General features: G+C 38.6%; 2 protein-coding genes across 3 annotated transcripts in view; one reads left to right on the plus strand and one right to left on the minus strand.

Moving 5' to 3' along the window:
• LOC127438388 (peroxisome proliferator-activated receptor delta-like) overlaps positions 1–15,222 on the minus strand; it is a 79,992-nt gene that overhangs the window by 29,465 nt on the left and 35,305 nt on the right. The window lies entirely within an intron of this gene.
• The window catches only part of cacna1sa (calcium channel, voltage-dependent, L type, alpha 1S subunit, a), a 34,240-nt gene continuing 31,404 nt past the window's right edge, over positions 12,387–15,222 (plus strand). Inside the window, exons 1-2 of one of the 2 annotated variants that reach the window (XM_051693919.1) lie at positions 12,387–12,725; positions 13,686–13,791. In XM_051693919.1, the coding sequence (XP_051549879.1) occupies positions 12,538–12,725; positions 13,686–13,791 (294 nt within the window). In that variant the 5' untranslated portion in view covers positions 12,387–12,537. Of the gene's footprint in view, positions 12,726–13,388; positions 13,442–13,685; positions 13,792–15,222 lie in introns of those variants that run through there. The other variant, XM_051693920.1, reaches the window with a different exon arrangement.

Consider the following 15,222-nt stretch of genomic DNA (forward strand, 5'->3'; position numbering starts at 1 on the left):
CTGTGTGCTCATGCATTTTATGTTGTGCTGAAAAGCATTTTGTTGATTGACGCTGAAATGTGTAGAAATAAAACTCACATTGTATTGTTTACCCGGCTCCTGCTTCCTCCTTCAGAAAGAACTCAAGAAAGTCTTTGTCACAACGAGGCTGTGAAGGATAGACGTACAATGGGTTGTACAGTTATTTAAAGTGTTTTTGGATTGTTCTACTGACCAAACATGGAAAAAATATATTTCCAAGAAATTTCAGTAGACAGAAAAATGCTGGCTACCACCCCTGGAGTCGCTAGTTCGAATTCCATGAAGTGCTGAGTGACTCCAGCCAGGTCTCCTAAGCAACCAAATTGGCCCGGTTGCTAGGGAGGGTAGAGTCACATGGGGTAACCTCCTCATGGTCGCTATAATGTGGTTCGTTCTCGGTGGGGCGCGTGGTGAGTTGAGCGCGGATGCCGAGGTGGATGGCGTGAAGCCTCCACACGCGCTATGTCTCCGTGGCAACGCGCTCAACAAGCCACGTGATAAGATGCACGGATTGACGGTCTCAGACGCGGAGGCAACTGGGATTCATCCTCCGCCACCCGGACTGAGGCAAATCACTACACGACCACGAGGACTTAAAAGTGCATTGGGAATTGGGCATTCCAAATTGGGTGAAAAAGGGGGAAAATCCAAAAGAAAAAAAACTGCAGACAACATAAGTTGTGGAAAATTAGTTGTGATCTAGGAGCTTTTTGATAGCTTTATACACTGTGTCATTAAAAAGACAGGAAGTTTATCTCTCACAAGCCATCAAAAATCAAAGATGGCACTACTGTGGATAAGGTCTATTGGATCGAAAAATGAGTGGCATAACCCATCCCTACTTCAGAATGGTTTAACTGTTTAATCAATGTATCGACCAGATGCAGAATCAGGCATGGAACTTTACTGTTTCAGTATTATGATGTTCAAATTATCTTACACAGTGTTACATGTAATTTAAACCAGGGTAATTTTACATGGAACACCATACTTTAACATAAAAAAAATGCCACTTCCATGAGATTAGCACCTTTGAATACCTGGTTTTTAAAGTTATTGGTCCATCGTCACTGTACATATTTTACTGAACTTACCTGTCCCACTGACATCCACACTAGATACAATACATCAGTTTCTAATGCCCTTGATTTACATGCCCCTCTTAAGAGTTGACTTGTCCCCTCCACTCGCTCGTCTCCATGGTTTACACCTGAACTTCGCTCTCTGAAAGCTGCAGGAAGCCACCTTGAGCGTCTCTCCGCGATCCACGCACAACTTACCGCACGCCCCATTGAGAGTGAAAACCCTTAATCGTGACCACGAGGAGGTTACCTCGTGACTCTACCCTCCTTAGCAACCGGACCAATTTGGTTGCTTAGGAGACCTGGCTGGAGTCACTCAGCACACGCTGGATTCGAACTCACGACTCCAGGGGTGATAATCAGTGTCAATACTCACTGAGCTACCCAGACCCTGCCTTGGGCGTCTCTTTAAGAAAACTGGCTTAACTGTTCACTCATCTGCCTACAATGACCATATGCAGATATACAAATCTGCATTAAATGCTGCACGCCCTGCATGTTTTTCTTCCCTTATCAATAATGCCTCTTCCGGATCCAGAACACTCTTTTCTACTGTTAACAAACTCACCAACCCACCTGTGTCTGTTATTTCCATCAACACTACATCTCTATTCGTCAGTCAAAATCCACTACAGCTCCTGTTTCTCAAGGCGTCCCTCAGGGTTCAGTTCTTGGTCCACTGCTCTTCATCACTTACGTGCTTCCCCTGGGTCACATCATCCACCGGCACAGACTCAACTTTCACTGTTATGCTGATGACACACAGCTATATATCAGTTCAAAACCCACTGCCCCCTTACCCACAAGCTCCTTTTCTGCATGTATCAATGACATCAATACCTGGATTACCAATAATTTTCTCAAACTTAACAATGACAAAACTGATGTACTTTTAGTTGGTTCCACAAATCTTACATCTTACCACTCTGATCAGTCTGTTGATATTGATGGTGTCCTGGTCAGACCCTCCTCTACAGTCAGAAACCTTGGCATTATTTTTGATTCTTCACTCTTCTTCCTCCCTCTCACAAAAGCTACCTTCTTTCACCTCCATAACATTGCCAGACTACACCCCATTTTCAACACAAAAGATGCAGAGACTCTTGTTCGTGCTTTCATCACTTAACGACTCGACTATTGTAACGCCCTCTTTTCTGGTCTCCCCAATAAAACAATCAATCAACTGCAATACATTCAGAATTCTGCAGCTCGGGTTCTCACTTATTCCAAGAAATCATCTCACATCATCCCTATTTTACGTAGACTGCACTGACTACCTATCTCTTACTGCGTTCAGTATAAATTACTCCTCACTCCATTAAAAGCTCTACATGGTCTTTCCCCTCCATACATCACAGATCTTATTCATCCCTACACACCATCTCGCTCAATCAGGTCTTCTGACTTCTACTCATCCCATGTTATAAGCTAACATCACTGGGTGATGACGCACGCCCGGCCCCGCCCTCCTCCTTACCACACAGGGCAACGGCAGTAAATTTTTAATATTTAATTGATCATTTTCATATCAATATCATCATATTCGGGGGCCTGGGTAGCTCAGCGAGTATTGACGCTGACTACCACACCTGGACTCGCGAGTTCGAATCCAGGGTCGTGCTGAGTGACTCCAGCCAGGTCTCCTAAGCAACCAAATTGGCCTGGTTGCTAGGGAGGGTAAAGTCACGTTGTGGATAACCTCCTCATGGTCACTATAATGCGGTTCTCGCTCTCGGTGGGGCGTGTGGTGAGTTGTGCGTGGATGCCGTGGAGAATAGCATGAAGCCTCCACACGTGCTAGGTCTCCGTGGTAACGCGCTCAACAAGCCAAGTGATAAGTTGGGCGGATTGACGGTCTCAGACGCAGAGGCAACTGAGATTTGTCCTCCGCCGCCCGGATTGAGGCGAGTCACTACACCACCACGAGGACTTAGAGCGCATTGGGAATTCCAAACTGGGGAGAAAAGGGGAGAAAAAAAAATCATCATATTCTTACCCCAGAGTGTAATAGTCTCACAGATGAACATTTTGAGCATGTGCTCCTTTTACGATACAACAGTAAGATATGAACATAAGCTAAGGAATAAGTGATGGACTATTAGTAAGTACATTTTACATTTGCTTTTATCCAAAGCAACTTACAGTGCACTCATTACAGGGACAATCCCCCTGGGGCAACCTGGAGTTAAGTGCCTTGCTCAAGGACACAATGGTGGTGGCTAGGGTGCTCGAACCAGCAACCATCTAGATTACTAGTTATGTGCTTTAGCCCACTATGCCACCACCACTCACTGTAGTAATTGATAAAAGTGTCAGAATTTTGAGCTCTTAGTTTTGACCAAGCAATCCCATTGCTGTTTTTACATTTTATTTATTTTTTTTTATTTTTTTTTTACTACCTCACCAATGGTGTGCTCAGACATTGAACTTAATTGCTTCAAAGGATCTAGTGGATGTCATTCTCTATGGATCCTGCCCTCAGATTACACAAATTTAACTGCAAAATGTGCAGCAATATGGAATCAGTGTTTTGAATGATAAACTTTGGCCATGCACTGTCATTGCTGTTAGATTTAATATTTATTTAATGTAATGTTTAATGCACTTTTTTTTAGGCTATTTTTGTTAGTAATTGTGATAAGGAGGAGGGCGGGGCCAGGCCGTGACTACTCATGCTCGGCCCCCGATTGGGCTAATCAGCCGAGGAGAGGGATAAATGCGGTGGAATGTGGCAGTTTGAGAGCGAGAGAGCCACATGCAGCTGCCATGTGTGTGTTTGTGTTGTGTGTCTTTTTGTTTAAGTATTATTTTGACTGTTCAGCCGGTTCCCGCCTCCTCCTTTCCCAACCTAAACCGTGTTACAGTAATGAAGAATGAAATACATTTTCGTCCTCTTTGTACTTTATGTTAAAATTATTATCCTACTCAAATGCATGTGACATAAAATAAAATAAAATTTGACTGAAAGTAATCCCAAATGAATCCAAAAGTAATCGGATTAGATATCCCAAAAAATTTAATCTATAAGATTATGTTACTGATTGCATTTTTTGTCATTTAATTTGTAATCAGTGCCTGATTACAATTCACAAGTAATCTGCCCGGCACTGATGATCTACTCTGACCTGTTTCAGTGATGTCACTTTTCCCCCGCAGCCACCATATTTGTGACCATCAGCACGAGGAAACAATGGTGGTGAATGAAAAGCACCCATAAAACTATATCAAGAAAAACCTTAAAAAACGCTTTTGATTCATGCCAAGTCCCAGGAAAAGTGTATACACGTCTGAGGTCATCACAAATATAGCCAAATTTGAATTTCGCGGACATTTAAATATATTTTATCCACGATTAACCTCTGTACACTGGCGAGTCTGATGTTTGACTGGTGAGTACACATGCCTACCAGTACATCACCGCAAACATCTCTCATTCAGAAGTTACACATGTTTGTGTTGTTTTCTGCTCTGATTTGATCAAAATATACAAAACATCTGTGATGATCCGTCTGTATGAATGTAAGAGCTGAGTTTAACTCATGAAGAATACACAGAAAGCAACCGAGGCAAATGAGTGTATATGAGTAATATGTTTACACTGTAGTCTTGTGGTGTGAATAATGTCTGTGCTTCATAATCTTATGTGTTGTTTATTGACCAACATTAGTGTACACACATTAAATATTCACATTATAGTGCTTTTTTATTTATTACAATGTGTTACAATTGTGACATACTAGGTGTTATGAATATCATCATTCTATGCACATTTCCAGTTTAATTGTATCAGAACCCATGATGTTATAAATATAACTGACACATGTACAGATAACTGACATGTCTGAATAAATGTGCAAAGTGTTTTTATCCCTGCTGTCCCCCTTCATCGCTGCTTGACTTTGGCGATTGAAAGATAAAAAAGATAAAAGATAAAACATTATTGAAAGAAAAATTACATTATGGCTCTGGTAATTAAACAGCAGTATCACCTTTTCAAGATTTATAAATAGAAACTAAAATTTTGTCGGCTTTTGCCGCATCCCTCAGCGCAGCACAGTGAAGAAATATGGAATTTTGGTCACAAACATGACGGCGCGTTCATACAGTGACGTCACATGAAACAGGTCAATACAACAGAGCACTCTATGGCTAAATTTACAATCGCATACTACTATTCTTTTCTTACTAAAATGCTGTTTAAACATTAAGTAGAAATAGTAAGAGTAGTATGGTAGTATGCGATTACAAATTTAGCCTTGACCTTCCACTTCCAGTGTGATGAATAAAAGAAAGTAATTTCAACTGTGATTTTACATCTCTTTCTTCACTCATTATATGATCAGAATGACAAAGGTTATTTTTTTTTTTTTACACAAAATGAAAATAACTATTAATTTCCAAGATGATAACTCTACACTACTCACTGAATTAAATATGCAACATAATAAGATCATGATACTACAGTGTTGCATACTGCATACTATTTTTTAAATAGTAAGCTGTATACAGTATCCATTCTATTCCATAGTGTGTTCTATAGTAAACAGCCTCATATCTACACATAGACAGCACTGACAGACACACACACACACACAGGTTGAACTGGCATCACATTTTCTTGAACGCACACCTGGACACACACACACCTGCAGTTCATGTCGTGATGTTTTGATACAATCATTTCTGTAAGATCATTTCTGACACAGAGAAGAAAGCAAGTGTGAGAGATGTGTTAATTGTTGGTGAGTGATTAGTGCTCAGGCTGTGTGTGTGTGTGTGAGTGTGTGTGTGAGTGTTCATATCCGCTGCCGGTGAGAGACGAGTTTAAATGTGATCTTCCTTCAAAGTATTCTCAAACACTTGATGATGATGATGATGTGTGTATGTGTGTGTGTGTGTGTGTGTGTGTGTGTGTGCTTTTCTTCTTCAGTAATGAGGTTGTGTCATTGTATAAAATTGTTTTGTGTCACACAGACGTGTTTTGAATGGGATGTCCAGACTCAGACGATGATGACAGCGGTTTGAATGAAGGTCTGTTTCTTCACTGATGTCATAACAACTGAAGAGCTTCACTTCCACCACTGACATCAATCTGCTGAATGATTCCTGTGTGTGTCTCATGTTCAGGAAATCAAACCTCTCTTCCCATTAGACAGACAGATCTGATCTATACCTTCATGATCCAGAGGATCTGATTTTTTAATCCAGTTGATCTGATCTATATTTTCATAATCCAGAGGATCTGTTCTATACCTTCATAATCTAGAGAATCTGATATATACCTTCATAATCCAGTGGATCTGATCTTTATTTTCATAATCTAGAGGATCTGATCTATATTTTCATAATCCAGTGGATCTGATCTATATTTTCATAATCTAGAGGATCTGATCTATACCTTCATAATCCAGAGGATCTGATCTATATTTTCATAATCTAGAGAATCTGATCTATACCTTCATAATCTAGAGAATCTGATCTATACCTTCATAATCTAGAGGATCTGATCTATACTTTCATAATCTAGAGAATCTGATCTATACCTTCATAATCTAGAGAATCTGATCTATACCTTCATAATCTAGAGAATCTGATCTATACCTTTATAATCTAGAGAATCTGATCTATATTTTCATAATCTAGAGGATCTGATCTATACTTTCATAATCCAGAGGATCTGATCTATACTTTCATAATCTAGAGGATCTGATCTATACTTTCATAATCTAGAGAATCTGATCTATACCTTCATAATCTAGAGAATCTGATCTATATCTTCATAATCTAGAGGATCTGATCTATATTTTCATAATCTAGAGGATCTGGTCTATACTTTCATAATCTAGAGGATCTGGTCTATACTTTCATAATCTAGAGGATCTGATCTATACCTTCATAATCTAGAGAATCTGATCTATACTTTCATAATCCAATGGATCTGATCTATATTTTCATAATCTAGAGAATCTGATCTATACCTTCATAATCTAGAGAATCTGATCTATACCTTCATAATCTAGAGAATCTGATCTATACCTTCATAATCCAATGGATCTGGTCTATACTTTCATAATCTAGAGAATCTGATCTATACCTTCATAATCTAGAGAATCTGATCTATATCTTCATAATCTAGAGAATCTGATCTATACCTTCATAATCCAGTGGATTTGATCTATACCTTCATAATCCAGTGGATCTGATCTATACTTTCATAATCCAGTGGATCTGATCTATACCTTCATAATCCAGTGGATTTGATCTATACCTTCATAATCCAGTGGATCTGATCTATATTTTCATAATCTAGAGGATCTGATCTATACTTTCATAATCCAGTGGATCTGATCTATACCTTCATAATACAGAGGATCTGATCTATACCTTCATAATCTAGAGAATCTGATCTATATCTTCATAATCTAGAGGATCTGATCTATACCTTCATAATCCAGTGGACCTGATCTATATTTTCATAATCTAGAGGATCTGATCTATATTTTCATAATCCAGTGGATCTGATCTATATTTTCATAATCTAGAGGATCTGATCTATATTTTCATAATCCAGTGGATCTGATCTATATTTTCATAATCTAGAGGATCTGATCTATATTTTCATAATCCAGTGGATCTGATCTATATTTTCATAATCTAGAGGATCTGATCTATACTTTCATAATCCAGTGGATCTGATCTATACTTTCATAATCCAGTGGATCTGATCTATATTTTCATAATCTAGAGAATCTGATCTATACCTTCATAATCCAATGGATCTGATCAATATTTTCATAATCTAGAGAATCTGATCTATACATTCATAATCCAGAGGATCTGATCTATACCTTCATAATCTAGAGAATCTGTCTATACCTTCATAATCCAATGGATCTGATCTATATTTTCATAATCTAGAGAATCTGATCTATACCTTCATAATCCAGTGGATCTGATCTATATTTTCATATTCTAGAGGATCTGATCTATATTTTCATAATCTAGAGGATCTGATCTATATTTTCATAATCCAGTGGATCTGATCTATATTTTCATAATCTAGAGGATCTGATCTATATTTTCATAATCCAGTGGATCTGATCTATATTTTCATAATCTAGAGGATCTGATCTATATTTTCATAATCCAGTGGATCTGATCTATATTTTCATAATCTAGAGGATCTGATCTATATTTTCATAATCTAGAGGATCTGATCTATACTTTCATAATCCAGTGGATCTGATCTATACCTTCATAATCCAGTGGATCTGATCTATATTTTCATAATCTAGAGAATCTGATCTATACCTTCATAATCCAATGGATCTGATCAATATTTTCATAATCTAGAGAATCTGATCTATACATTCATAATCCAGAGGATCTGATCTATACCTTCATAATCTAGAGAATCTGTCTATACCTTCATAATCCAATGGATCTGATCTATATTTTCATAATCTAGAGAATCTGATCTATACCTTCATAATCCAGTGGATCTGATCTATATTTTCATAACCTAGAGAACCTTCATAATCCAGTGGACCTGATCTATATTTTCATATTCTAGAGGATCTGATCTATATTTTCATAATCTAGAGGATCTGATCTATATTTTCATAATCCAGTGGATCTGATCTATATTTTCATAATCTAGAGGATCTGATCTATATTTTCATAATCCAGTGGATCTGATCTATACCTTCATAATCTAGAGGATCTGATCTATATTTTCATAATCCAGTGGATCTGATCTATACCTTCATAATCTAGAGGATCTGATCTATATTTTCATAATCCAGTGGATCTGATCTATATTTTCATAATCTAGAGGATCTGATCTATACAGAAGATGACATATTTCATACTCTTGAATGACATGTGCTTTACATTTCTATAGGAGGTATATATTCTATACAGTTTCATCTGTGTCTGTAAACTGAGAGGGTCACTGTGAATTTAAACTGCAGGATAAACTCTTGTTTAAGTGTGCTGCATGTTTTGGTGTTTGAATGAACATTTAAGGTCAGTAAACAGCTGTTTACATCTGTCTGCACCCTACTGTAATTTCACACTCCAACACAAAACAAAACTCCATCTCTGAGGACTTCCTGAAGCTCCTGCCTTTGAAATGCTCATGTCAGAGTATAAACACACACAGGCGTCAGAAGGGCGGGGCTACGAGGCGACCGCAGGTAAATGTGTGAGAGCTCACCTGTAACATCACTCAGGTGTGTGTGTGGATACAGAGAGATCTTCATCTGCTCTTCTGTGGATCATTCTTAGGTAAGCAGCATCCAGTCTTCTTCACATGCAAATATTTATTTTATTTTACTCGTTAAGATGAATGTTATAATGGCATTTTTACAGTAAACATTGAACTATACTGAACTAGTTTATCATCAGGTTTAGACATAGTTACAGTAATATAAATCCCAACATTGTTTCTATATTGACAGTTTTGTATGAATCTATTACAACAAGAGTGTTTAGACTGATAAATACACACATATTTGGACACACTTGACAGATTGTGTGTGTGTGTGTGTGTGTGTGTGTGTGTGTGTGTGTGTGTGTGTGTGATCCTAACAAACTTTTAGTTACCCATCTGTGTTATTTCAAAGTTTTTTTGACTTTACTGTTATCCTATTTCTTTTGAAAATAATAATAGTAAAGAGTGAGTAGGTGTGTCCAAATATTTGTGTTTAATATATTTTTGTGACTAGTAGTGTAACTAAATGACATTTAGACACTCATTGAGTCTTCAACTAATCTGACACCACTTCACAGATGAGGGGAATTCCTCTGACAAAAAGAGAGACCCATTCATTTAATGTTTTGCCTCAAGCTTCAATACTCACAGAAAAACACATATATGTCACATTAAAATTGTTTTATACAATATTCTTCTTTTCAACAGAAGAAAGACTTTGCAGGTGACATAAGTGCTGCCTATGACATTATAACTGGATTACATGTGGTTTAAAGTCTGTGGGCGATTCAATGGCTGATCTGTGTTAATTGTAAGGGGTGTCCGCAGGTTTATCCTGTGCGTTTGAACCTCAGACTAAATGCTTATTATGTTAATCTAGAGTGTGTTTGAAGTCTCTGTTGTTCTAAACCGGAGTCTGTCTTTCTCAAAATCTCTCACAAGGTTTCAAAGAGGAGCGGAAACTGTTTTCTGAGGATCTATTATCGAGACGGGGGTTTAAATGAGGAAGACGATGGTCTTTCCTCAACTCAGGAAAGGCTTTAATCCATCCGAACACACGCAGCTTTAGATACACTTCCCCTGGCTTGGCTTTGGTCTACGACGCAATACCAATAGCGGCTGTTTTGGACTCTGTTTTGGTGCACTTGTAGCCCAGATTTGTGTGTCAATATGGACTCCTCGCTCCCAGATGCTCATTGTCGTCTTGGTAGAGGCAGCGTGTGTTGTGGCATGGCAGCCTCTAGTGGTTACCAAGGGAATAACGTACACTCTCAGTTTCACACTGAACCACTTGGTCGCTCCTTGCCTCTGTTTTTGTACCCGACTCACATGGATCAGCGAGTTTACGATAGCTCATACAGTAGCGGGGCATCACTGTTGTCGTACCTTCCACCATTCCATGGCAGTTTTGGCTTGTACGACTGTACGTTTGAGCCCGCTTTCATACAGAAACGAAATGAGAGGGAGCGTCAACGTGTGAAGTGTGTGAACCAGGGATACGCCAAACTCCGAGACCACCTGCCGAACGGGTCCACGGACAAACGCTTGAGTAAAGTGGAAACATTGCGGGCAGCCATTCGATATATAAAGTATCTTCAGGGACTCGTGGAGAACCCAGAGCGAGGAGAGAAGAACAGAGGAGGAGAGTCTCCTGCTTCTGTCTCTGAATCCTCGTCCGAGGAATCTGCCGGGAGTTAGAGACGCTGAGGTCATGGACATGAGGGCACAGGGGTCACGATGCCAAGAAAAGTCCTGAAATCAATAAGACAAGCTGTTTCTGCCCTTGAACTCTCTTTGATTACATGAACTGGGCTTTATTGAATTCAAATAAACCTTAAATTATACTTGGAATGGAACCGTTTCTTTTACCGCCCCTGAATCTATGGCGCCAGAGCAAAATAAATACACTGCAAAAAATCATTTTCTTACTGAGTATTTTTGTCTTGTTTACCAGTAAAAATATTTAAACATCCTTAAAATAAGATAAATTTACTTGAGAAGCAATATGACAAATGTTTTCAGAGAAATCTAACAAAATTTAGTAACGTTTATGCATATAACAAGAAAAAACTATTTGCCAAATGTAGTAAGATAAAAAAAACTTGATTCAAACGGAAAACAAGTTTTTCTTGCTTTGAAATATATATTTTATTCTTGTGTGATGCATAAATCCCACCAAATTTTGTTATAATCTTATTTTGTCATAATATCTTGTCATTCTGCTTCTCAAGTAATTATCAAGTTTAGATATTTTTAACAGAAAATAAGACAAAAATACTCAGTGTAATATTGTGAGCTTGTAGTATGAATTGAATGTGATTCGATAAAACGACTGGGTACCAAATTATACAAATAAAATAAATAGACAGCACATCTTTCTATTGCATTGCAACAATGTAGAACGATTCATGAAACACTAACTCATATGAGCTGTTTTTTTTTTAGGAATTGGTCAATAAGACTCACAAACTCTTGAATTATTGACGAATTACTCACTGAATCTGTCAGAGTTGTTACTGAATTAACATCTGAGTCACTGCTTGAATGTTTGTATGACAACATGTACTGTAGTGAACGATAAATATTCATTTTGTTGATGTTGTTGGGCATTTTTTTTAATGACTATGTATGACCTGTTTGCTTAATGTGGTGATTCTTAAAACTTCATTTAGAGATTTTGCCCAATTGATAAGAGTCTTAATAATCATTGGGCCAATCAGAGGGAGCTCATAAACAGCTGCAAGGTGAAACCAAAGATCACAGAGCGATATCTTTGATCTCATCTGTGAACTTATTGGTTTTGGCAGCTCAATGATGTCACAGTCTCCAAACAGAACAAGCCAATGGGAAGTTATGAACACATTACGTCCTCCCTCTTTGTTTCTTAATGTCTCTGTGACCATGAAGGTGTCATTCTCTGTTATCCCATAATACATGCACATACACACTTTAACTGAGTGACACTCATTGTCTATATTTATGTTTTAAGTCAGACAGCTGCAGAACTAACCAAACCGACAGAGAGAGAGTCAGTGAGAAAAATAGATTCAGGGACGTATAGACAGACAGGCAAGCTGATGGTGGGGACATGATTCATTTTTGCGTCCTGAGAGCTGCCACAGGAAGTTCGGCACAAAAATTACTGATTTCTGAGGTACTTATCTGAGAACCCGATCTCCAGAATTCCTGCACCTCCGGTTCTGTTTCTTATTTGGGATCATGGAGGGGAGCGGTGAGGCACCTATGAGTTCCTTCATCATGGATGAGGAGACTTTAAAGAGAAAACAGAGAGAAAAACTCAAGAAACTCCAGGCTACCGGCGGAAACCCGCGGCCCGCGCGCTCCCTCCTCTTCCTCACGCTGAAGAATCCCTTCCGCAAGGCCTGCATTAACATCGTAGAGTGGAAGTATCCTTTAATGCGCCAGAAAAATGTTTTTAGTGTAGTTTTCTTTAAGTATCAACTTTGCCTCAGTTGTTTCTCCTTTAATAAAAGTAGACGCAAATGAGACAATTTTTGACACAATTTATAGTATATAATAATACATTTTACGTCCTTTATTTAATTATAATATATGTCATAAAATATAGGATATAATAAAGCAAGTCTCTATTTGCTTAGTTTCCAATTAACCTAATTTCTGAGTAACAATTGACATATTAAAGACATAATTTCTGTTTTGTTTTTTTCCTTTTCTGTGAGGGTCAGTCAATCAGTGGGCTGGGAAAATGAATTTAATGTATATTATAGTGTACGAAAATTACTTGTTAAGATCTTCATTTGGAAGTTGCTTTGGATACAAGCGTCTGCTAAATGACTAAATGTAATTTAAAAAGAGAAAATCCCTCTTACTCTGTTAGAGTCAGTTACTCTGTTAACTCAGAACAGTGTCAGAATAAAGTAACTGTCCAATTAGACATTAACTAGCCTAAGTTTGAGTGTGTGTGTAACGTTTTGTACTGTAAATGTCACTGTTAAAACATAGCACTCTGATATTCTGAGACAACAGCTGTTCTGTCCTCTAACTCACTAAATACAGACACGCTAAGCTCAGAGAATGCTAGCACACACAGTGATAACACCAAGAGAATGCAGTCATGTAGAATACTACAAAAGTTTCTAAGGTTTCTCTCTACACACACACACACACACACACACACACACAGGGAAATAAAGATTTTAAATGTAGTAGTTGTTTCTTATGTTTTACTGTAGGAACATTCAGTATTTCTGACTTTAAAATAATGCACTGTCAGTTACGGCTCATGGAATATGAGCAATTGAAACAGTATCATGTGAAAGAAACTAGCTACAATCCTTTGAAATCTGTAAATTATTGCATTTGTTTTCCCTAAATGTGTCTCTTAGACCATTTGAAATCATCATCCTCCTCACCATCTTCGCAAACTGCGTAGCTCTCGCTGTTTTCATGCCAATGCCTGAAGAAGATACAAATAACACCAACAGCAACCTAGTAAGTCTCTCTCACACACATGTACACAATGGAACTTTTTAAATAATGTAAGATATTCAGAATGCTGCTGTGAAGTGCTCAGCATTAAGCTTTAATTTATTAGAAACCCCAGCTTAAAGACACTGCCTTAAGACAAATCCAAACCTACAGACTCAGCTGAGACATACCCACACATATAGACCCTGCCTTAAGACAGACCCTTATCTATAGACTCTGCCTTAAGACACACCTTAACCTATAGACTCCGCCTTAAGTCACACCTAAACCTAGACTCCACCTTAAGACAGACCCTAACCTGTAGACTCCGCCTTAAGACACACCTTAACCAGTAGACTCCGCCTTAAGACACATCTTAACCTATAGACTCCACCTTAAGTCACACCTAAACCTATAGACTCCACCTTAAGACAAACACTAACCTGTAGACTCCGCCTTAAGACACACTTTAACCTATAGACTCCACCTTAAGACACACCTAAACCTATAGACTCCGCCTTAAGTCACACCTTAACCTATAGACTCCGCCTTAAGACACACCTAAACCTAAAGACTCCGCCTTAAGACAAACGCTAACCTGTAGACTCCGCCTTAAGACAAACTCTAACCTATAGACTCCGCCTTAAGACAAACTCTAACCTGTAGACTCCGCCTTAAGTCACACCTTAACCTATAGACTTCGCCTTAAGACACACCTAAACCTATAGACTCCACCTTAAGACAGACCCTAACCTGTAGACTCCGCCTTAAGACACACCTTAACCTATAGACTCCGCCTTAAGACAGACCCTAACCTGTAGACTCCACCTTAAGACAGACCCTTACCTATAGACTCTGCCTTAAGTCACACCTTAATCTGTAGTCTCCACCTTATGCCACAACTTAACCTATAGACTCCACCTTAAGTCACAACCCAGTTTAAAAACACTGCCTTAAACACACAACCAAAAAACCACCACCTTAAGACAAATCCAAACCTACAGACTTATCTGTAAGACACACCCACACATATAAACTCCCCCTTTAGACACACCCCAACCTATAAACTCCACCTTAACCTATAGAGTCCACCTTAAGTCACACCCATGCTTAAAGACAATGCCTTAAGACAAACCCAAACCCACACACACCAACCTGCAGTCTCTGTCTTAAGACACACCCCAACCAAAAAAAAAAAAACACCTTACAGACTGACCTGTAAGACACACCCACACATATAGACTGCACCTTAAGTCACACCTTAACCTATAGACTCCACCTTAAGTCACACCCCAGCTTAAAGTCACTGCCTTAAGACAAACACAAACCTACAGACTCCACTGTAAGGCACACCCACATGTAAAGACTCCGCCTTAAAACACCCCAACCTGCAGTCTCTGCCTTAAGACAACCCCTAACCTATAGACTCTGATTTGTCACACCTTAACCTGTAGA

Source organism: Myxocyprinus asiaticus, chromosome 49 (assembly GCF_019703515.2).
Source record: "Myxocyprinus asiaticus isolate MX2 ecotype Aquarium Trade chromosome 49, UBuf_Myxa_2, whole genome shotgun sequence".
In the NCBI taxonomy this organism is placed as follows: Eukaryota; Metazoa; Chordata; class Actinopteri; order Cypriniformes; family Catostomidae; genus Myxocyprinus; species Myxocyprinus asiaticus.